This window comes from Oncorhynchus clarkii, chromosome 21 (assembly GCF_045791955.1).
Source record: "Oncorhynchus clarkii lewisi isolate Uvic-CL-2024 chromosome 21, UVic_Ocla_1.0, whole genome shotgun sequence".
NCBI lineage: Eukaryota > Metazoa > Chordata > Actinopteri > Salmoniformes > Salmonidae > Oncorhynchus > Oncorhynchus clarkii.
The window spans coordinates 47,160,524-47,183,698 of NC_092167.1; the positions used below are offsets into that span (position 1 = coordinate 47,160,524).

The 23,175-nt window shown below is 46.3% G+C and overlaps 1 protein-coding gene across 6 annotated transcripts; it reads left to right on the forward strand.

Moving 5' to 3' along the window:
* The first annotated feature begins 7,047 nt into the window (after window positions 1-7,047).
* On the forward strand, window positions 7,048-22,483 carry LOC139379101 (period circadian clock 1b). Of its 6 annotated transcripts, none has more exons than XM_071121913.1 (12): window positions 7,106-7,261; window positions 13,546-14,752; window positions 14,918-15,500; window positions 15,736-16,160; window positions 16,449-16,717; window positions 16,825-16,928; window positions 18,137-18,295; window positions 18,695-18,970; window positions 19,139-19,962; window positions 20,073-20,229; window positions 20,474-20,832; window positions 20,985-22,483. In XM_071121913.1, exons 2-12 carry the CDS (start codon window positions 14,009-14,011, stop codon window positions 21,183-21,185), a joined length of 4,101 nt encoding a protein of 1,366 aa, XP_070978014.1. In that variant the 5' UTR covers window positions 7,106-7,261; window positions 13,546-14,008; the 3' UTR covers window positions 21,186-22,483. The 6 variants fall into 6 exon arrangements, with proteins under 6 accessions (XP_070978018.1, XP_070978014.1, XP_070978017.1 ...); XM_071121916.1 differs by having other exon boundaries at window positions 7,112-7,261; window positions 16,464-16,717; XM_071121914.1 differs by lacking the exon at window positions 7,106-7,261 and adding an exon at window positions 10,540-10,764.
* Window positions 22,484-23,175: the final 692 nt, after the last annotated feature.

Consider the following 23,175-nt stretch of genomic DNA (forward strand, 5'->3'; position numbering starts at 1 on the left):
CTTGATAGTGAGGAAATGAACATTCATTTCATTTTGTAATGAACAATTACTAAACCATTTTGATAACCATCCTGTCCATGTGAAGTAACATCTTATGAACGTAGAGTTGAAGTCGGAGGTTTACATACACCTTCAGCCAAATACATTTAAACTCAGTTTTTCACAATTCCTGACATTGTTGGAAAAATTACTTGTGTCATGCACAAAGTAGATGTCCTAACTGACTTGCCAAAACTATAATTTGTTTAACAATACATTTGTGGAGTGGTTGAAAAACAAGTTTTAATGACTCCAACCTAAATGCAGCTCACAGAGCAGCTCACAGATTACTGCACCTGTACATAGCCCACCTATAATTTAGCCCAAACTACCTGCCCAAACTAACTACCTCTTTCCCTACTGTATTTATTTTATTTATTTATTTTGCTCCTTTGCACCCCATTATTTTTATTTCTACTTTGCACATTCTTCCACTGCAAATCTACCATTCCAGTGTTTTACTTGCTATATTGTATTTACTTTGCCACCATGGCCTTTTTTGCCTTTACCTCCCTTATCTCACCTCATTTGCTCACATCGTATATAAACTTGTTTATACTGTATTATTGACTGTATGTTTGTTTTAATCCATGTGTAACTCTGTGTCAGTGTATCTGTCGAACTGCTTTGCTTTATCTTGGCCAGGTCGCAATTGTAAATGAGAACTTGTTCTCAACTTACCTACCTGGTTAAATAAAGGTGAAATAAAAAATAAATAAATAAGTGGATGTAAACTTCTGACTTCAACTGTATGTTGATCCGGCCTATGTGCTCATAGCCAGTGCTTGGCTTGGGCCAGAACACGCTGGTACTGAGTAGTAACTACGAGCACCTGAAATAAAACATTTTACGGCTTGAATACTGGTAAGGTACCTCTTATAGAATAATGGCTTATAATTACGGCGTTTCCCACCACCTGTTTTCCCATCCACTTCAAGCACTGATCATAGCCTCATAGTCCCGCGGTCTTTTGGATCATGTTGTCAGTGAAGTGAAGAATACACAAGTTGTTGTTACCATCCCTTTTCTATTAATGATAAAAAGGTACGATAACTCCCCCCACACACGCAGTTACCTCATCACGTTGTTTGTTGGCAGTATGATAGTATACAAACTGGCGTGAATGTATACCAGGATTTCCTGTGTGTGACTTGGTCAAGTATGTGTCAACCTGGGTTGCCTGCACTTCTTGTTCCAATGTCAACAGGCGACACTTGACCAGAAGATCTTGCTTCAGGTTAGGGGGCCACAGTTGACTTTCTAGGTCAAAGGCCACTCATCATCATCACGAGGCTACGGCTCTGTTATACATGAATGCATGTGTATTCACACAGAATACATGTGTTACACATGTGTATTCACACAGAATACATGTGTTATACATGTGTATTCACACAATACATGTGTTATACATGTGTATTCACACAAAGTACATGTGTTATACATGTGTATTCACACAGAATACATGTGTTACACATGTGTATTCACACAGAATACATGTGTTATACATGAATATATGTGTATTCACACAGAATACACGTGTTATACATGAATACATGTGTATTCACACAGGAAAACTACCTCTGTACATGTACCAATTGCCACTTCAATTAATATTCTAGTAACACATTTGACCTAAACCCACAATGCATTATGATGCCGTTATAATGCGGTGCGGAGCCATTTACACCTAAACCTCTACAGTTAATTATGTTGAATTGATGAATAATGCACAAGCTCTGCCTGTTACCGTACGTGGGTATGTCAGAACTGTTTGATCACATTCAGTACAAGGTGAAGCTAGCCTCTGTTCCAGAACATCAGTTCTGCTCTGTTGCTTATCACCGACTAAGCAAACAGATTGATCTATAAATACAACTACTCATTATGGGTTTTCTAGGTCAGTCTGATCAGTTGCTGTGCAAAATCGGCGATCGGCGATAAAAGCAGAATTGATGCTCTCAACATGGCATGTGTGTTGATTGTCTCACCAACATGATCTACACATGCTAAATAACCGCAGGCCTTTTGCGGAGCTAGGTAACCTGAGGTCACCGTCACAGGTTCTGTCACTCTCCTCATCTCCTACCTGGCCCTACCCCAGACCATAATCACAGCCAACTACCCACAGTAAATATCACAGACAACTAATTATCCTACCAAACTTACAACAAAAAAAATAGTAGGCTGTGACCTGCAGGACTTTTTGACACACTCAACGTAAAAAAAAAAAAAACTCCAGACACATGTCAATTACAGTAGATGTCAAATCAAATTGTATTTGTCATATGCTCCGAATACAACAGGTGTAAACCTTACCGTGAAATGCTTACGTACAAGCTCTTAATTAACCAACAATGCAGTTCATGAAAGAGTTAAGAACATATTTACTAATTAAACTATAGTAAAATTAAACTAAAGAGTAATACAATAACAATAACGAGGCTATATACAGAGGGTACTGGTACCGTGTCAATGTGGAGACTATATACAGGGGGTACTGGTACCGTGTCAATGTGGAGACTATATACAGGGGGTACTGGTACCGTGTCAATGTGGAGACTATATACAGGGGGTACTGGTACCGTGTCAATGTGGAGGCTATATACAGGGGGTACTGGTACCGTGTCAATGTGGAGGCTATATACAAGGGGTACTGGTACCGTGTCAATGTGGAGGCTATATACAGGGGGTACTGGTACCGTGTCAATGTGGATGCTATATACAGGGGGTACTGGTACCGTGTCAATGTGGAAGCTATATACAGGGGGTACTGGTACCGTGTCAATGTGGAGGCTATATACAGGGGGTACTGGTACCGTGTCAATGTGGAGGCTATATACAGGGGGTACTGGTACCGTGTCAATGTGGAGGCTATATACAGGGGGTACTGGTACCGTGTCAATGTGGAGGCTATATACAGGGGGTACTGGTACCGTGTCAATGTGGAGGCTATATACAGGGGGTACTGGTACCGTGTCAATGTGGAGGCTATATACAGGGGGTACTGGTACCGTGTCAATGTGGAGGCTATATACAGGGGGTACTGGTACCGTGTCAATGTGGAGGCTATATACAGGGGGTACTGGTACCGTGTCAATGTGGAGGCTATATACAGGGGGTACTGGTACCGTGTCAATGTGGAGGCTATATACAGGGGGTACTGGTACCGTGTCAATGTGGAGGCTATATACAGGGGGTACTGGTACCGTGTCAATGTGGAGGCTATATACAGGGGGTACTGGTACCGTGCCAATGTGGAGGCTATATACAGGGGGTACTGGTACCGTGTCAATGTGGAGGCTATATACAGGGGGTACTGGTACCGTGTCAATGTGGAGGCTATATACAGGGGGTACTGGTACCGTGTCAATGTGGAGGCTATATACAGGGGGTACTGGTACCGTGTCAATGTGGAGGCTATATACAGGGGGTACTGGTACCGTGTCAATGTGGAGGCTATATACAGGGGGTACTGGTACCGTGTCAATGTGCAGGGGTACAGGCTAGTCAAGTTATTTGTACATGTAGGTAGGGGTAAGGTGACTATGTATAGATAATAAACAGTGAGTAGCAGCAGTTTAAAAACAAAGGGGGGGGGGGGGGGGGGGGGGCATGTCAATGTAAATAGTCCTGGTAGCCATTTGACTAATTGCTCAGCAGTCTTTTGGCTTGGGGGTAGAAGGTGTTGAGGAGCATTTTGGTCCTAGAGTTGGTGCTCCGGTACCGATTGCCTTGCGGTAGCAGAGAGAACAGTCTATGACTTGGGTGACTGGAGTCTTTGACAATTTTTTGGGCCTTCCTCTGACACCGCCTAGTATTTAGGTCCTGGATGGCAAGAAGTTTGGCCCTAGTGATGTACTGGGCCGTACGCACTACCCTCTGTAGCGCCTTACAGTCAGATTCCGAGCAGTTGCCATACCAGGCGGTGATGCAACCTGTCAGGATGCTCTCGATGGTGCAGCTGTAGAGGATCTGGGGACCCATGACAAATCTTTTCAGTCTCCTGAGGGGGAAAAGGTGTTGTCATGCCCTTTTCACGACTGTCTTGGTGTGTTTAGACCATGATACTTCCTTGGTGATGTGGACACCAAGGAACTTGAAACTCTCAACCCGCTCCACTACAGCCCCGTCGATGTTAATGGGGGCCTGTTCGGCCCGCCTTTTCCTGTAGTCCACGATCAGCTCCTTTCTCTTGCTCACATTGAGGGAGAGGTTGTTGTCCTGGCACCACAATGCCAGGTCTCTGACCTCCTCCCTATAGGCTGTCTCATCATTTTCGGTGATCAGGCCTACCACTGTTGTGTCGTCAGCAAACTTAATGGTGTTGGGAGTCATGTTTGGTCACGCAGTCGTGGGTGAACAGGTTGCAAAGATCTATGGGTAGGTTTGTGGCAGCCCTTTCACAGACTCTCCTTCACAACCAGACAAGCAACCAATCATGTCCTGCTCACCTTAGAGACTTTGAATCAACCTTGTGCTCAACAGCCACCACTAACATTGAGTGGCTGCTGCCAACACACTGACTCAACTCCAGCCACTTTAATAATGGGAATTGATGGGAATTGATGTAAAATATATCACTAGCCACTTTAAACAATGCTACTTAATATAATGTTTACATACCCTACATTATTTATCTCATATGTATATGTATATACTGTACTCTATATCATCTTCTGCATCTTTATGTAATACATGTATCACTAGCCACTTTAAACTATGCCACTTTGTTTACATACTCATCTCATATGTATATACTGTACTCGATACCATCTACTGCATCTTGCCTATGCCGCTCTGTACCATCACTCATTCATATATCTTTATGTACATATTCTTTATCCCTTTACACTTGTGTGTATAAGGTAGTAGTTTTGGAATTGTTAGGTTAGATTACTCGTTGGTTATTACTGCATTGTCGGAACTAGAAGCACAAGCATTTCGCTACACTCGCATTAACATCTGCTAACCACGTGTATGTGACAAATACAATTTGATTTGATTTACACTTAGTTTCAGTGGGGGGGAAAAAAGAGGAGAAATATTAGAGCTGGCTGATCTGTTGAGATACAAGTTGCTTTCCTGCAACTTGGTTATGCTACTGTGTGCTTGTGCCGTGAAAAACTTAAACACACATTGAAAAGCGAGTTGGCTTCAGCTGTTCTAACACAACAGAGGCATTGCAGTGCCACTCGTAGTACAGGTTATACCAAGAGATGCATGTGTAACGGATGTGAAACGGCTAGCTAGTTAGCGGTGGTGCACGCTAAATAGCGGTTCAATCGGTGACGTCACTTGCTCTGAGACCTTGAAGTAGTGGTTCCCCCTTGGGCCTCGGCTTTTGTGGAGCGATGGGTAAACGATGCTTCGTGGGTGACTGTTGTTGATGTGTGCAGAGGGTCCATGGTTCGCGCCCGGGTATGTGCGAGGGGACGGTCTAAAGTTATACTGTTACACATGAACATGCAGGCTAAAGTGTTGGTCATATTGGATTCAGAATTAAATGTATTCACACCAAAACAGTCGTTATGGGCATGAGTGTTTTACACAAAATATATAATAAAGATGTTTTACACATCATTTAACCTCCATCAAATGGTATTATAGCAGCCATCTTGGATTTTGGACGCCATATTGGATTTTGGACGCCATCTTGGATTTCAGGCTAAATCCAGAGTGGCCCAACTGGTTTTCATTAGAGCCAATTTAAAACAGTCACAACATCAAAAGACGTGAAGCTATCCATTTTTTTCTTCACATATAGCACCGTACAGCACTGAATGAGAGGACATTTTGACTTGGCAAGTGTTCTATTAATAGTCAGCTAACACAAAGTAAAGCTTACATTCATCATAACTATTCATATGTCTATATTTCCTAGATGCATTAAGATATACTAATGCTGTTCGTTTGTGTATGTATGTCGGGTAGACAATTTAACTACTTGTATTCCACATTTTAGCGATATCAGAGCTCGCAATGGGTTACATGCGACTCATCGCCCTCAGCCAGATATTCTGCACTGTTTGAGTTTAGGGGGTGTGTCATCATATCTTTCAAGTTAACCACTTTTGCAGTAAAATATGTTTACACAGCCACCCATTTCATAAATGGGAGACATTAGAGATGTGAAAAAAACATGGTTCTGTTTCGTTCTACCTCGGGTAGGGGTATTTAAAAAATAAAATAAATACCTTTTTGAGGATTGACCACTAGCCTATATGTGTATGTATCGAACCTATGCACAAAGATCTAGTAATAGTCTATAATAGTCTACAAAATCATTGAAAAGTATTTGATGACCTCATATCAGTGCCCTCATCAGGACATTGGGGCTATTCTGTAGAGTGCTAATTCACGGTCACATTTCGCACTGCCCTAGTTTTGAAGACTGTTTACCAGAAATACCATGTCTCTCTCAACCACCCAGCCAGCCGCGTGATTTTCGAGTTGGGTTGGGAGAACATTCGTCGTCACCGTGCTAGTCTTGCAGAGAGAGAGAGGCACGTTGCTTTGTGCATGGCAATCTTTCCAGCAGCTGCAAATAAGTGTATAGTGGCGCGCACGTGCAAAAAAGAAAATAGAGGTTAACAAATTACAATGCCACTGTTTTTACGGTCCCCAGTTTACTACTCAGTATACGAAGCTTTATCAGTAAATGATTTGTTACAGGATTGCATTCAACAGGATTAATAACAGTTGTATTTTCTTTTTTGATGATGTTTTGTACACTGACAGTTTGGTCCCTAGAAGTACAGTGAGAGCACTGGGCAGCCATTGTAAATAATAATTTGTTCTTAAACCGACTTGGCTAGTTAATAATGGTTACATTTTGTTTATTTTTTTATCTACAAGTCTGTTTTGAGTTTCGGAGAGCATGCACGATGCAACGTGCGAGTTGAGCATAGCAGAGTCCCGTGTGGCAAGCGCCGCTCTCCTCGACCAATGGGAGCATTCCTGGGTGTAACTGGACAGGGTATTTGCTAACCGGGAGCCAATGAGTTTGTTCAATAGAACAAACCGTGGGACCGATACAGGGCACGTGTACCTATGCGTGTAGACTGACATGGGCGAAGCGACGTGTGTGTGTGGTACAACAGAACTGAAACGAAGAAGGGGAGAGAAGTCCGGTATCTCTATGGTCCATACCTTTTGAATTAAGACATTACTTATTTACAAGGACTATTCGAGAACAGTATCGAAACAAGAGAAATTAAAGGTGAGAATATATATTTTTTTACAATAACAGTATTTGCGCTTTGGGAGTGGTGTGTGAATAGAACGTCAGCCAACTAACTATGTCGCATTTTTTCCGGTTTATTTACAGTTTTTGTAGATAATTGATACCTTTCCATATATATGTATGTGTGTTAGTCGCACAATGTGTATCTATCTATTCCTCGTGTTATTATTTTTCTATTATTTCTCTGTTTTTCTGTCTGCATTGATGAGAAGGGCCAGTAAACGCATCCAACTGTTAGTCAACACCAGCTGTTTAACAAGCATGTGACAAAGACATGTTGATTACTTAGTTGTATGGTAAAAAAAATGTATCTAAAGATCACCTGGCAGCTAACATGGCTCAAATACATCCACTGAGCAATGAAGGCTTTGCTGCTTTTGGCTCGTTTGACTGTGACTTCTACTGACGCAAAATAATAAGAATGTTCTAACTAGTTATGGTGATAGGATCTATTCGAATGTGATGTATAACTTTATTGTAACGTTAACCTTATCTTGTTACTGTATTACATTTCCCTTGCAAGATAGTTTACTGTAGCTATTCGTGAACATGCCAGCCAATCAGGTTTGGGAAGAGAGACAAGGAATTACAAAGGGAGAGGTGGAATATCAGATGCAGAATAGGGGCTGTGCCCTGTTGATTTTATTTTTGGTAAATCGGTTAGGGACAAATTATTATTTACAATGACGGTCTACCAAAAGGCCTCCTGCGGGGGACGGTGCATGGGATTAAACATAGAAAAATACTATAATTGTGGCCATAAAGACACATCAGAACAGATTAGATTAAAAATAACACTCAGCACTTTGAAACAAACGATCGTTAGCCTAACCCGAAATGTACTGGCCTGACTTGGCCAAAAGAGGACACCCCAAAACAAGACTAGACACAGCAGATCGCTTGAGGGAGAGAGCCAAGGACTTGTACACTGCTGTGACTCGGGAGTCAGCTATTTAAAAAAAAAAATGTAACTAGGTAAATTAGTTAAGATTCTTATTTTCAATGACAGCCTAAGGGGAACAGTGGGTTAACTCTCTTGTTCAGGGGTAGAACGACAGATTTGTACCTTGTCAGCTCGGGGGATTCGATCTAGCAACATCTCGGTTACTAGTCCAACACTCTAACCACTAGGCTACCTGATCTCTGTCTGAGAAAAAAACAAACATAATCCTTGTTGCAAATGGCTACAACAGCGTGCAGTAAATGCCATGCACCTCTCCCGGTGTGACAGTGAATGTGTGGATGGAGCTGGGCTGAAGATTTCATTAGAGCTTTGGATGTGTTTTCTAGACAGGTCACTATTGGTGGCCTCTTCTAAGAAACGGCATGTTATCCTAGAGGAATACGTTTGGTTTACCCCAGAGAGGTGTGTAATTCATTGGGCGTAAACAACAATGGTCCTTCCCGGTGTACCTGTTTTCTCACGTGATATTTTACACCAAACCAGTTGGTTCACATCCATTACTGCATTGCGCCCTGTGGTTGTTTCTTGCATGGCATCAACAAGTCACTGGTAGACAGTTAGCCACCTGGCTAACAAAGCATGCTGGGAGATTAATTTGAAAGTTTAGTAGGTAGGTTGCGTATCAGTGAAGTGACTGACCGGTGTAGAGGTTGAGGAAAACTTTCTAGATTGTAAAAATGTACATTTCTTGTTCTTGTTGCGTTCACAGTTTATCCAGGGTTATGGGGGCCATAACCAGCTCATTCAACTGTTTCACAACTGTAAGGCCACTATGCAATATCATTTTACGGATCACGTCTTATCACAATATTCGAGTAAGTCCACCAATTTTGCTGTCGGGTCACACTGTAAGAGACAGTTTCTAAGGGTAACTATGACCGTTTCTAAGGTAACTGACCGTTTCTAGGGTAACTATAACTGTTTCTAAGGTAACGAACAGCTTCACCGTGGCTCTCAAGTAAACCATTTGATGCGTGATAATGGCTCAAGTGGGAAAAGTCGGCCAATCCATCTAATATGCAAATGTTTTGAAAATAAATAATATTTTGGAAATGGATTTGACAGTTTTCTCATGAGCTTGAACATTTTGGGACATTTACAGTTTCTATTGAGCACTGTTCTCTAATGGTCATTGGATGGCTTTAGTTTGCTTGGGCATATTTCATTTAAATCAAATCAAATCAAATTTTATTTGTCACATACACATGGTTAGCAGATGTTAATGCGAGTGTAGCGAAATGCTTGTGCTTCTAGTTCCGACAATGCAGTAATAACAAGTAATCTAACTAACAATTCCAAAACTACTGTCTTGTACACAGTGTAAGGGGATAAAGAATATGTACATATTTACATGAAGTGTCGGTGCTGATGAGCCTATGTCTCGGTCAGCTTCGACTCCTCCTGTTGCTTGAAACGTATTGATTCAGTGATTTGAAATGTACAGTCATGTCTCAGGCTCATCTGTTTTGGTGGCTGTTTTTTAATCCATTATATTTAGTTGTAGTATTTGATGACACGTGGTTGTGATGCAGAGTCTACCAAAGCAGCAACACTCAGGTACAGCTTTAATGAAAATGCCATAATATCTATGGCTCCTGTAGTTACAGTGTGATGGCACACACAATTACTATCCCTGCTGAAATATATAGATTTGAAGAACTCGTCAGTACTGGGTCATTCAATGTCTACTAGGTTGCCCTACTAAATATGGCTCAGGCTGCGACTTTAAATGGATTTTGCCTGCTAAGAAATGGTCGGCTCAGCCCTGACTTAATAGCCTATGCGTTGTATGTGACGTCTTCTCCTGGGTTGCATCTGTTCCATTGACGAGGTTCGTCTCCTAACGTTTGTGAGGGGGGTAGGTAACCTGGACAATTTTGATGTAATATCAGGATTTTTCCATGTGGGAACTCCATTTTTATTTTTTATTTTAGGCCCTGTCGAAAATAAACAAACAAAACTCACTCATTTTTAAGGCATAATTCATGTTTTTTTTCCTCAATAAATATGTTTATCACTACTGTGGGAAAGACATTTTTAAATCAGTCTTTTTATTTTAAATTGACTCTTAGCAGGACATTTGGTTTTTCATCAGAGTGGCGCGGTGACTGTGAGAAACATGCACAGTACTAAGTTATCTGTCATTGGCTGGGCGCTCTGTCCAATGAGCAGCCTGCGAGGCTCGGGTAAAGCACAGCCGAGTACACGTGCATCATGTGTTTTAAACAGAGCAGCAGAAGGGAGCGCTGACGTGCCACTAATAACTCACTCCACTCTGGGAGTTATAGGCAAGGAACATAATTTACAGGCGCTCATAGAGACACCAACGGACCCGCCCGCCTCAACCCACAACCGTGAATATTTGTTATTATTTATTGCTCACGTGATCATGCCAAACTTAATCGTTTTGAGCCACATGCCATCTTCTATGCTACATCTTAGCAACATTAGTAGAAGATAACTGTACACACATTTCTGATTCATCGACGTCTCTGTAATCCATCTGCACATTGCGGTAGGAATTACATTTATTTGCAATCTCTAGATGTTTTATAGTTAGAGTGATGTTCTGTAATGCATGCATTTCTCAATATGGGACGATGTTTCCTATCTTTCAGATTCTGTACAAGAATCTAGGCTGTTTTACTGCTATTAATGTAAAAAAATATACATATATATTTAATAAAAACGACTGGTAAAATTAACCAAAAAAATATTGATTTAGAATCAGAAGAATATTTGGGTAATTAAAACCAAACATGCCAGGGCGGCTGGTGGGCACATAGACTTCAGTTCCTAATGGTTTATTACATAACCGGAATAGACCACGGTTGTAAGTGCTTTTGTCAGGCTACAACTATAAAACTGGGTCTGTAGGGAAGGGGACAGGTATTTGAACACAAAGCATGTGTGTTGAACTGTGTAGTTGCCTTCATCTGTAAACAGGAACTTCCCACTTATTTTGAGAAATTGTATTTGTGGACACAATACTGCAATGTTGTTGTATTAGAGTGGCACAATGCCAACGTTTTCCCAGTTCCCCACTCTGACGCACTCCTTCTCGGATTTCCTGTCATTATTACACCGCTTTGAACAGGCAATATATTTTCTGCCAATATTTCTTCATTCAGAGAAAACGTTTTTTTTTTAGCTTGGATAGACCACACCCTAACTCCATAGTTAATATCATCCTAATAATACTGAGTTATTATGACCCTGTTGGGGTTAGGGTAGGTGAGTGGGGTATTGGGACTGCACGACTGGCTGTGGCTGCTTCAGACATGACTGGCTGTGGCTGCTTCAGACATGAGCGGTTGGGCCTGCCCACTGTAGCCTGAGAACAGTTAGCCAGCCTGGGAAGTATGCATGGCTCTATCCATCTCCCATTTGAGGCACAGGATGTGTTGTGTCATACATAGGTTCTGTCTGCCACCCAGACCAACAGCTTTTTACATTTTAACTAGGCAAGTCAGTTAAGAACAAATTCTCATTTACGGCCTAGGAACAGTGGATTATTTGCCTTGTTCAGGGGCAGAATGACATATTTTTTACCTTGTCAGTGCGGGGATTTGATCTAGCAACCTTTCGGTTACTGGCCCAACGCTCTAACCACTAGGCTACCTGCCGCCCCTACACTCTAACCACTAGGCTACCCTGCCGCCCCTACGCTCTAACCACTAGGCTACCTGCCGCCCCTACACTCTAACCACTAGGCTACCTGCCGCCCCTACACTCTAACCACTAGGCTACCTACCGCCCCTACACTCTAACCACTAGGCTACCTGCCGCCCCTACACTCTAACCACTAGGCTACCTGCCGCCCCTACACTCTAACTACCTGCCGCCCCTACACTCTAACCACTTGGCTACCTGCCGCCCCTACACTCTAACCACTAGGCTACCTGCAGCCCCTTCACTCTAACCACTAGGCTACCTGCAGCCCCTTCACTCTAACCACTAGGCTACCTGCCGTCCCTACACTCTAACCACTAGGCTACCTATCTCCCCATATGGTGACCCAGGGTTTGGTCCAACATGACTATTGTTGACACCATCAAGTTGGTATGAGTTGATTCATTCAATCTCCTTCCATTCACTTGTATCAGATGATGTGTTTTACCACGTTCCGGTAATCCAAGGTGATGTTCTTTTCTTGTTGTTTTTCAAGTTTTTAATCACGTCCGGCCTTGTCACTCAACACACGCATTCACTCATTTAGGCTTATCCTTCCCGAGTCATCAGCTTCTTTCTGAGCCCCTTCACTCAGACTCCGAGACCTAAGACGGCTCTTCGGTGACCGTGCTCTGCTTGGTTTAAACCTGGCTGCTGTCGACACTACCTGCGTCACACCAATTATAGGCCACCTGATGTTGGCCCGAAAGAGAAAGTGAGAGAGAGAGAGAGAGAGAAGGAATGGCAAATGTGTATCAGCATTGGGCTTCTAGTTCTGAGGATTTAAGGGAGTGGTTTCTAGAGAAGGAACATTCCCTGCGTAGGGGACCGGCCTGCCAATGCTCCCGGTGAAGGACCATTCAGGAATAACCGCCGATCTTTATGGCACCGACCCTGGGAGAGTGATGATCTTAGTTGAACAGACTAAGACTTTAACCTGTCCTGCAAGAGAATTAGGTTACCAATGACGATAGCTGAAATTACAAGTTGGCTGGCAGCAATTGAGATCTGTTCCCGGGGTGCAGATGGACTGCAGATGGGGAGGTCTTTCTATTGTAAGCTAGAGGGAGGCCTGGTTTGGCACCGGTTGTCTGGTAAATGGACCGACAGTTGGGTGCTGGTCACATGTGTGCGCACAGCCACACACAATCACACACAGCCACACACAATGACACACAGAGGTACAAGTCAGCTGTCTGCAGTGGTGTCCTCTCATAGGTTTATTTGATATTCCCTTTGGCTTTCAACTGAAAAGGTGGCCTCCATTTGAGGTCTTGAAGCCTCTTCAGAGCTCCCTGGTACACCAAAGGAGCTTGGGTATATTGTTTTTTATAGACACTATCAAAGATTTATGGAGTTGCCACTGTAAGTATTGACTAGGAGCCCCCCTCACTATTTTATATATATATATATATATATCTCTCTCTGTAGGCCAAACCTCCCACAAAGCCCACTGTACTGCAGTTTGGACAAGGCAAGATAATATTGTACTGGAACAAAGCAGTCTAAGGTTGACAGAATGCATAGACCAGCTTCAATACATCAGACTAATCCTATCTTTAGAGAAAAGAAGACCACACCAAGAAGTCTAACCTGTTGTTTCTTTTCTCCTTCTCCTCACCAGGTGGCCTGTAGCACAGAGAGTAACACCACCAACACGGCACAGAGCAGGGGAGACGCCAAGGGAGAAGTAGCGACCTGTTATTTTCTCTGCTTCCCAGTCTTTTCTTGAGCGAAAGCCGCAGCATCTCTCGATCAGTCCATCTGTGAGAGTCACGTTGGTCTACTTTGTTAGCAGAATATTATCTCTCCCTTCTGCGGGTGGATCCCTCGCCCTTTAGCAATTGACCGTAGGGTTTCAGCGCAAACTAATATTACATTTTTTTTTTTTCAACATTTTCAGGAGAAACAATGTTTTCTCTCCTTAGTGTTTTATCAACCAATCAACCAATCACGATACACAACTGCAGTCACGCTAGTCCCACCTAATCAACTGGAAAATAGCATTTTTCTAGAATTATCTTACATTACACTTGGTGAGAGAGCTTTGTCTCAACCAAGCCTAACCAGCCTCATTCTAACCTATTATGAGTTACGACGACTCAAACTCCGCCCCTGGCGATGACACTTGGGGGCGAGTGGGAAGCACCAATGAAGAAGAGGAGGAGGCGGGTACAGGATTGAGCTCCCCCGGCAGCAACAACAACCATGGCAGCCAATCGGGAACTTCGGACTTGGCCAATCGGGTGCGAGGATCCTCTCCAAGTGGATCCGGCTCCGGTGGCTCGTCTGGGGGGGACCAGAGGGGTCCCAGCTCAGATGATGGGGAAAGGGAGTCGAGTGAGGGAGGGGGCGGGTCCAGGGGACATCAGTCCAGAAGTTCCCACTGTTCCTCCAGCCAGAAGGACTCGGGCATGATGCTGGAGAACACAGAGAGCAACAAGAGCTCTCAGTCCCAGAGCCCGTCTCCCCCCAGCAGTTCTCTGGCCTACAGCCTGCTGTCAGCCAGCTCAGAGCAGGACCCTCCTTCCACCTCCGGCTGCAGCAGCAACGAGCAGCACCAGACGGCCCGCGTCCAGACCCAGAAGGAGATGCTGAAAGCCCTGAAGGAGCTCAAGGTTCGCCTGCCGGCCGAGTGCAAGGGCAAAGGTCGCTCCAGCACCCTGGACGCCCTCCAGTACGCCCTGAACTGTGTGAAGCAGGTGCGAGCCAACCAGGAGTACTACCACCAGTGGAGTGTGGAGGAGTGTCACGGCTGCAGCCTGGATCTGTCTGCATATACCACTGAGGAGCTGGACAACATCGCCTCAGAGTACACCCTCAAAAATACAGTACGTCGACATCCTCCAAACAATGACTAAGCATTTCACACACGTATTTCACTTTGCTTTTGAAAGTTACATTTTGTAATGCAGTCGACTCACACAGTACAGTACGCAAGCAATCATTCCCGACTCACACTCTTCCTCTCCCTTCTCTTCTCCTCCTCCCTCCAGGACACCTTTTCCATGGCGGTGTCCTTCCTGACAGGCAAAGTGGTGTACATCTCCCCCCAGGGCTCGTCCCTGCTGCGCTGCAAGCCAGAGAGGCTCCAAGGGGCCATCTTCTCAGAACTGCTGGCTCCCCAAGACGTCAACACCTTCTACAGCAGCACTGCCCCCTGCCGCCTGCCCGCCTGGGCCACCTGCATGGGCTCTGTGTCCCCACGGACAGACTGCCACCAGGGGAAGTCCATGTTCTGTCGCATCAGTGCCGACCGGGCGCAGGGAGGCGAGATCAAATACTACCCCTTCCGCATGACCCCCTATCAGCTAACCCTGAGGGACTTAGACACGTCAGACCTCCAGCCCTGCTGCCTGCTCATCTCTGAGCGGGTACAGTCCGGATACGAAGCTCCCAGGATCCCTGCTGACAAGCGGATCTTTTCCACCAGTCACACTCCCAGCTGTCTCTTCCAGGAAGTAGATGAAAGGGCTGTGCCGTTGTTGGGCTACCTTCCCCAGGACCTGGTGGGAAGCCCTGTACTCCTCTACCTCCACCCAGAGGACAGACCGATCATGGTGGCCATACATAGGAAGAGTAAGTACACCTTTTATTGTCTGTCTTCCTCCACATCTTTCAATCTTATTTTACTATTTTAGTCTCATTCTTTCTGAATTCTGTCCTCTCTCTTTCACTCTCTCTTTCTCACTCTCTGTTTCTCTCTCTCTCTCTCTCTCTCTCTCTCTCTCTCTCTCTCTCTCTCTCTCTCTCTCTCTCTCTCTCTCAAGCTTAGTGTTCTTCCATTCTAACCTCTTTTCCTTCCATCTTCCAGTCCTCCAGTCTGCAGGCCAGCCCTTTGACAGTTCTCCCATGAGGATGCGTGCCCGCAGTGGGGAGTACGTGACCATCGACACTAGCTGGTCCTCCTTCATCAACCCCTGGAGCAGGAAGGTGGCCTTCATCGTGGGCCGCCACAAAGTCCGAACCAGCCCCTTGAACGAGGACGTGTTCACCCCTCTGCGGGGCTGTGAGGGCCGCCCCGTGGCCCCAGAGATCGTGCAGCTGAGCGAGCAGATCCACCGTCTCCTGGTGCAGCCGGTCCACAGTGGAGGGTCGCAGGGCTACAGCAGCCTGACCTCAAATGGATCCTGCTCCCACGAGCAGCGGTACCGACGCACGGCCTCCTCCGCCTCCGACAGCAAGTCCACCAACGCCATGGAGGCCATGGAGGCAGCCGTGGTCGCGCTGCACAAACCGGTGAGTGGAATGAAGACACTCCAAAAGCCTATACACACGCACACAGAGGTCTTCATATTTTATCATCTTAGTCATTTAGCAGACTCTTCTTCGGAGTGACTCACAGACGTAATTATAGTTGAGTGCCTTGCTCAGGGGCACATCGAAAGATTTTCCACCTAGTTGGCTCGGGGATTCAAACCAGCAACCTTTTGGTTGCTGGCCCAATGCTCTTAACCGATAGGCTACCGACCACCCCATATATTCACACACTGACTTTTGAGCGTCGTTGTCCTGTTGTTCACTCAGATGACGTTCCAGCAGATCTGTAAGGACGTGTACATGGTCAAGACCAGCGGGCAGCAGGTCTTTATCAACTCTCACAACCGAGCCCTGTCCCGGCGACACGCTGTCACAGCGCTCCGAGCCACTGGAGAAGTGGAGCCCATCAGGAGTCTGATCCCGGAGGTGGTGTGTCCATCCAAAACCCCGGTGTTCAACACCCAGCAGCTGATGAATGAGGAGCCCCCCAGTGCCTACAGCTACCAACAGATTAACTGTCTGGACAGCATCATTAGGTATGTACTGGTGGTTTATTTATGGTTTGAATCCTAAATTGAAATCAAGTGCACTTCATAAAGTGAACCAAGTGGACTTATGTTGTCACTTCCTCTTCCCCTCCCAGGTTCTTGGACGGCTGTAACGTTAAGAGGAAGTTTGGCTCGTCCTCTGCCACGTCCACATCGGACGGAGAGAAACAACAACAGGAAACCGCTGGGAATGAAAAAGGTACATTCACCCTTCAGATAGATGCTGTACACCAGGTTACTCTACAGATAGATGCTGTACACCAGGTTACTCTACAGATAGATGCTGTACACCAGGTTACTCTACAGATAGATGCTGTACACCAGGTTACTCTACAGATAGATGCTGTACACCAGGTTACTCTACAGATAGATGCTGTTCACCAGGTTACCCTTCAGATAGATGCTGTTCACCAGGTTACTCTACAGATAGATGCTGTTCACCAGGTTACCCTTCAGATAGATGCTGTTCACCAGGTTACCCTTCAGATAGATGCTGTTCACCAGGTTACCCTTCAGATAGATGCTGTTCACCAGGTTACCCTTCAGATAGATGCTGTTCACCAGGTTACCCTTCAGATAGATGCTGTTCACCAGGTTACCCTTCAGATAGATGCTGTTCACCAGGTTACCCTTCAGATAGATGCTGTACACCAGGTTACCCTTCAGATAGATGCTGTACACCAGGTTACCCTTCAGATAGATGCTGTACACCAGGTTACCCTTCAGATAGATGCTGTTCACCAGGTTACCCTTCAGATAGATGCTGTTCACCAGGTCACTCTACAGATAGATGCTGTACACCAGGTTACCCTTCAGATAGATGCTGTACACCAGGTTACTCTACAGATAGATGCTGTACACCAGGTTACCCTTCAGATAGATGCTGTTCACCAGGTTACCCTTCAGATAGATGCTGTTCACCAGGTTACCCTTCAGATAGATGCTGTTCACCAGGTTACCCTACAGGTATATTAGATAGATGCTGTATACCAGGTTACCCTACAGGTATATTAGATAGATGATGTATACCAGGTTACCCTACAGGTATATTAGATAGATGCTGTTCACCAGGTTACCCTACAGGTATATTAGATAGATGCTGTTCACCAGGTTACCCTACAGGTATATTAGACTTGGGCTAGACCTCTGGTCACTGCAGTTCACAGGAGGAACTGACACACGAGTGTGAAAGAGAGAGTGAACAAGAGTGAGCGAGAGCGAGGGGACTCTTAATGATAACTTTGTCTATTCTATAAAGGCCTGCTTGTTGTGACACGCTGAACTGGGGAGGGGGCGGGGTTTTACCACGAGCGCAATCCGTACGATTGACTCACCTAGGCCTGTCCGTTCGTCTGTGTGTGTGTTGGGTGCTTGTTGCTGCATGTGTGTGTGTGTGTGGTGCTACAGGTGGTCCAGCTACCTCAGTCACCCTGGTTGGGGACTCAGCGGGGGTACCCCCCCTGGCCATGCACAGCCACAAGGCGAAGAGTGTAGCCTCAGTCATCTCTCAGTGCAGCTTCAGCAGTACCATCGTCCACGTGGGAGACAAGAAGCCCCCCGAGTCAGGTGGGAAAGACACCATGGCCGCCACGCTTGTCTCCTGGCCTGGACTGTAGTAGTGGGTCTGTCTACTATACCACTCCTATTACACTAGTGGTCTGTCACGGGAGTCTCTCTCTGCCACCAGTGTCTGTCCGTGGAATCTCTCACAGTTACTTGATAGTAACTCGTAGTTGCTTGTCGTCGCTCTCTCTTGTCTTTTGTTGTTATTTTGTTTCCATCTATCTCTCCCCCATCTAGTTTTTTATAGTTTGTTTCTTTCTCCGTGACCTTTTTGTTTCTCTCTCTCTCTCTCTCTCTCTCTCTCTCAAGCCGCCGAGTCCAGCCTTTCCTCTTGTCAAGTGTTTTTCTGAAACTGTCTATAATGTCTCCTCCTTCTCTTTCTCCTCTCTTTCTCCTACACAGACGTTGTCATGGAAAATGCTCCTCCCACTCCTATGCCAGCCACTCCCACCACGACCAGGTCTCCACCGACCGCCATCATTAACCCTCCACCGCCCAAAACAACCTCTCCACCCAGCCGGAGAGGAGGTGGCCTGACCAAGGAGGTGCTCTCTGCTCACACACAGCAGGAGGAGCAAGCCTTCCTCTGTCGCTTCAGTGACCTGAGCCAGCTGAGGGTGATTGCTCCATCCTCGGCCCTGCGTTGCCCGCTCCCCAACACCAACCCCCGCCGCAGAAGTAAAAATGCATTTCTCAACAACACTCTTTTCATCAACTAGATGTTTTTTTTTTTTACTCGGGCCAACAGCACTGAAACTTTAACTTATGTCTCTCTGTCTCGCTCTCTCTGTCTCGCTGTCTCTCTCTCTCTCTCTCTCTCTGTCTCGCTCTCTCTCTCTGTCTCAGGAGCGTGTTCCCCTGACTACCCTGCAGCTGGAGGCAGCAGTGGTCGCCGTGGAGCCAAGAGGCTGAAGCAGCAGGAGTCCTCAGAACAGAGGTGCCCTCTGGCTTTAGGCCTGACCGGACCCCTCCGGAGCCCCAACGTCGTCCCCATGAATTCCCCTCCCAGCTCCACCTGCACCCTCCCAATGATGCCCCTGGGGCCTCCCACCACATCCTCCTGGCCCGTCTCCGTAGGATCCCAGGCCAGCCTGCCCTCTGTGCCCTACCCCTCGGGTACGCTCCCCCTGTACCCCATCTATCCTCCTCTCTCCCAGCCCATACAGAACCAGATGGTGCCTCCTATGATGGCCCTGGTGCTGCCCAACTACATGTTCCCACAACTTCACCCCAACCTCTCCCAGATGACCACAGCCATGAACACAATGGGAAGCCCCATGCCCCAGCCGGGATCCGCCATGGTTACCCCCGGCCCACAGCAATTCTTCAACCCCAGCGCTGGTTTCCCCTTCCCCGGTACCAACGTCATGCCATGCCCCATGCCTACGATGCCCTCGCTCATGCAAACTGCCATGCCTATCCAGACGCAACGGCCAGCCTCTGGGTCCAGCACCCCTCAGTCATGTAGTCAAGTACCAGTCGACCAGGAGGGTGCAGAGTCGCCCCTCTTCCACTCTCGCTGCTCCTCCCCGCTCAACCTGCTGCAGCTTGTGGAGGAGTCGCCTAGCAACCGGCTGGAGGTCGCCACGGCGCTGGCTGCTTCCGCGCAACAGGCCACGATCCCCTCACAAGGGACTCAGGGGAGATCGCCAGATGACTCCAAGGAGAACGTGAGTTGAAAAGATGTCATCTCTGAATGTACATCGAATTCATTATAGTTTGAACTTAATACTTCTAGCTAAGGTATTATAACTCATATCTCTCTCCTCTCTCTCTTTAGGCCAATGATTCCAACCAGGATGGTGAATCTACCCCCAGTGACCTACTGGACCTGCTCCTGCAAGAGGACTCCCGCTCAGGCTCCGCGTCCTCTGGGTCGGGTTCTGACTCCTTGGGCACTGTGTCCAATGGCTGCAGCTCCTCAGGCAGTGGAACTAGTGAGTAACCCCTCAATACTGCCTGACCTGGCAAATGGAACAGAACATGGTGACATTCACATGGCATTTTATTATTGCCGACATCGCTAGGTAAATGTCACCTAGAATGTTTGAAATGTCAAATCTTCTAGCTGTCGCTCAAACATAAAGTGGAATACCCCAATCACTAGGAAATACTGTTCACACTAAACTCCAGCTGGTTCAGGTCTGACCTATAACAACTTATTCTATTGTCTTCTCCCAGGTCGCAGTCGGAGTAGCCGCACCAGCAAGTACTTTGGCAGCATCGACTCGTCAGAGAACGACCACTCCCGCAAGCAGCCAGCAGGTGGCAGCAGAGCAGGAGGAGACGGGGAGGAGCAGTTGATTAAGTGTGTCCTGCAGGATCCCATCTGGCTCCTCATGGCCAACACCGACCACAAGGTGATGATGACGTACCAGCTGCCGACCAAGGACAGGGAGACGGTGCTGCGGCAGGACCGCGAGGCCCTGCGGGCCATGCACAAACACCAGCCCCGCTTCACCGAGGACCAGAAGAGAGAACTGAGCCAGGTCCACCCCTGGATACGTACCGGGCGCCTGCCCCGCGCCATCAACGTCTCGGTAAGCACCCTCCCCTCTCGTACAAACAGAACTGTATTTGTTTTGTTTTATGTGAACTTAGACCTACAGCCATATCACCTGTATCATCCACAAGTGATCATACAGGAAGTGTTTTGGCTGTCAGCTAACCTTCCTCTACACCTCCCTCTCAGGCATGTATGGGGTGCAAGTCTTCCCCCTTACCAGAGAGCACCGTGGACCAGGGAGGAGAGGCTCGCAGAGAAGAGGAGGGGCATGCGGCGCACTCTGAAACACAAGGCAACGACCAGGAAATGACAACAGAGGAGCAGGAAGTGACCTGGCCAACGGGGGAGAAGAAAGCAAGGGCTGGCGTAACCTACATGACCCACTGAAAGGCTGAGGAGGGATCAAGAACACTTAAGTTATTGTGGATGTTTCTTCCAGTTGACAGACTCCATGCTTAAGAGATGCAAAATTCCAGGCCCAAATGTCCAACGCTAATCCGAGAGACTCAAGACATTTTGTTCTCAGGCGGTTGTGGGTAATCGAAATGCATTCTTTTTATATTAGCTGGGACTGCTGCCATGTCAGTGTCCCTATTGGCTGGCGGTCAAATCAATTGGGACTCTGGGTCCAATCAGTCGGTCCGCTTTGTGTGTTCCATCACCAGTATGACAGTGGTTGTGAGAGAGACCGTCGTCATGACAGAAAGCCTTGAAAGCACGGGGGACACAGCACACGGTTAAAATCAGTGTACCGTTGGATTGTACACACCAATATATATTTTTCCTTGTGTATTTATTGAACATGTTCATTTAATAAGAAACACCAAAGGTAAAGGTGTGAATGTGTTACAAAATGGCCACTTTATTTCACACCCGTTTTGGGATAGAATGGTTTCTCCTGTACAGTTCTAGTTCCTGTTGGGAGGATTCATTTCACAGGGAGAGAGGGGGACCCCTTGGTTATTTTTCTCTGTTGGGAGGTTTTCTCTGATAACCAGGGACTGTTGTAAATTCTTTTGTTTTCTGCATATATTTTTTTTTCACTTAAAATAAATGCTTGTTATATAAGTCAGTTATTAAGACAACATTTACACAGGCAGGTTTACTTAATTTTTTTAAGCAGTATATATATTTTATATCACTGTAAATTCTGTTTCCGAGAAGAAATTGAAATGGTCTGTGTTTGGTCAAAAACAAAACATTTAGAAAATCAAAGTACCCTCTGATCTCAGGGGAGTAGACGTGGGTGTTTCTGTGGTAACACAATCGAATGAGGTGTCACTCTGGACAACGGAGTGACAGTTGAACACATGTGACCTCTGTCCCCATTCCTGATTTGCTGGGCATTATGGTCACCCTGCAGTGAAACGGTCCAGGATACTGAACAAGGTAAAAAACTTCCAGCTTCCATAGCAACAAAGAGAACAGACGTTTGATTGGAGGCATCCATCACAAGGATTCCGGAATACTGAAAACCAGATTGGCAAATGCTCTGATTGGTTGGTTTGAAAGGAGTTTGAACAACACAGCAGAACATTGGTCAGCTCCTAAGAGGTTTTTAGAGAATATCGTTGTATGACTGTCTCGCCTCTCTTTGGCACTGTACTAGTGATTGTGATATTCAGCTTACTTTCCTAATTATTATTTTGTATTAAAAAAAAGTTAATAAATGAAATGATATCCAATGTTTCACGACTTGTCTTCTTCTGTACTGCACCTGACTGAGGGAATGTAACCTGTTAACCCATACTGTATGTACAGTTCCTTTAGACAAGGTATTATGAACCCAGTTTCAACATCTCAGACAGCAACAAGCTAGTACAATATATATTATATGTATTTGTATCATTTTTTTACAGTTTGTTTTGCTCATCGTTATGGAGGTTGTCTGAGGACCACATGCTCAAGGCCAGGGGCGGCCATTTCCTGAGAGGACCACATGCTCAAGGCCAGGGGCAGCCATTTCCTGAGAGGACCACATGCTCAAGGCCAGGGGCAGCCATTTCCTGAGAGGACCACATGCTCAAGGCCAGGGGCGGCCATTTCCTGAGAGGACCACATGCTCAAGGCCAGGGGCGGCCATTTCCTGAGAGGACCACATGCTCAAGGCCAGGGGCAGCCATTTCCTGAGAGGACCACATGCTCAAGGCCAGGGGCGGCCATTTCCTGAGAGGACCACATGCTCAAGGCCAGGGGCGGCCATTTCCTGAGAGGACCACATGCTCAAGGCCAGGGGCGGCCATTTCCTGAGAGGACCACATGCTCAAGGCCAGGGGCGGCCATTTCCTGAGAGGACCACATGCTCAAGGCCAGGGGCGGCCATTTCCTGAGAGGACCACATGCTCAAGGCCAGGGGCGGCCATTTCCTGAGAGGACC

Coding starts and splice junctions, on each gene's coding strand:
- LOC139379101 (XM_071121913.1), top strand. CDS start 14,009: ATGAGTTACGACGACTCAAACTCCGCCCCTGGCGATGACACTTGGGGG. Junction 16,718..16,824: donor TGTCTGGACAGCATCATTAG/GTATGTACTGGT, acceptor TTCCCCTCCCAG/GTTCTTGGACGGCTGTAACG. Junction 18,971..19,138: donor CACCAACCCCCGCCGCAGAA/GTAAAAATGCAT, acceptor TCTCTGTCTCAG/GAGCGTGTTCCCCTGACTAC.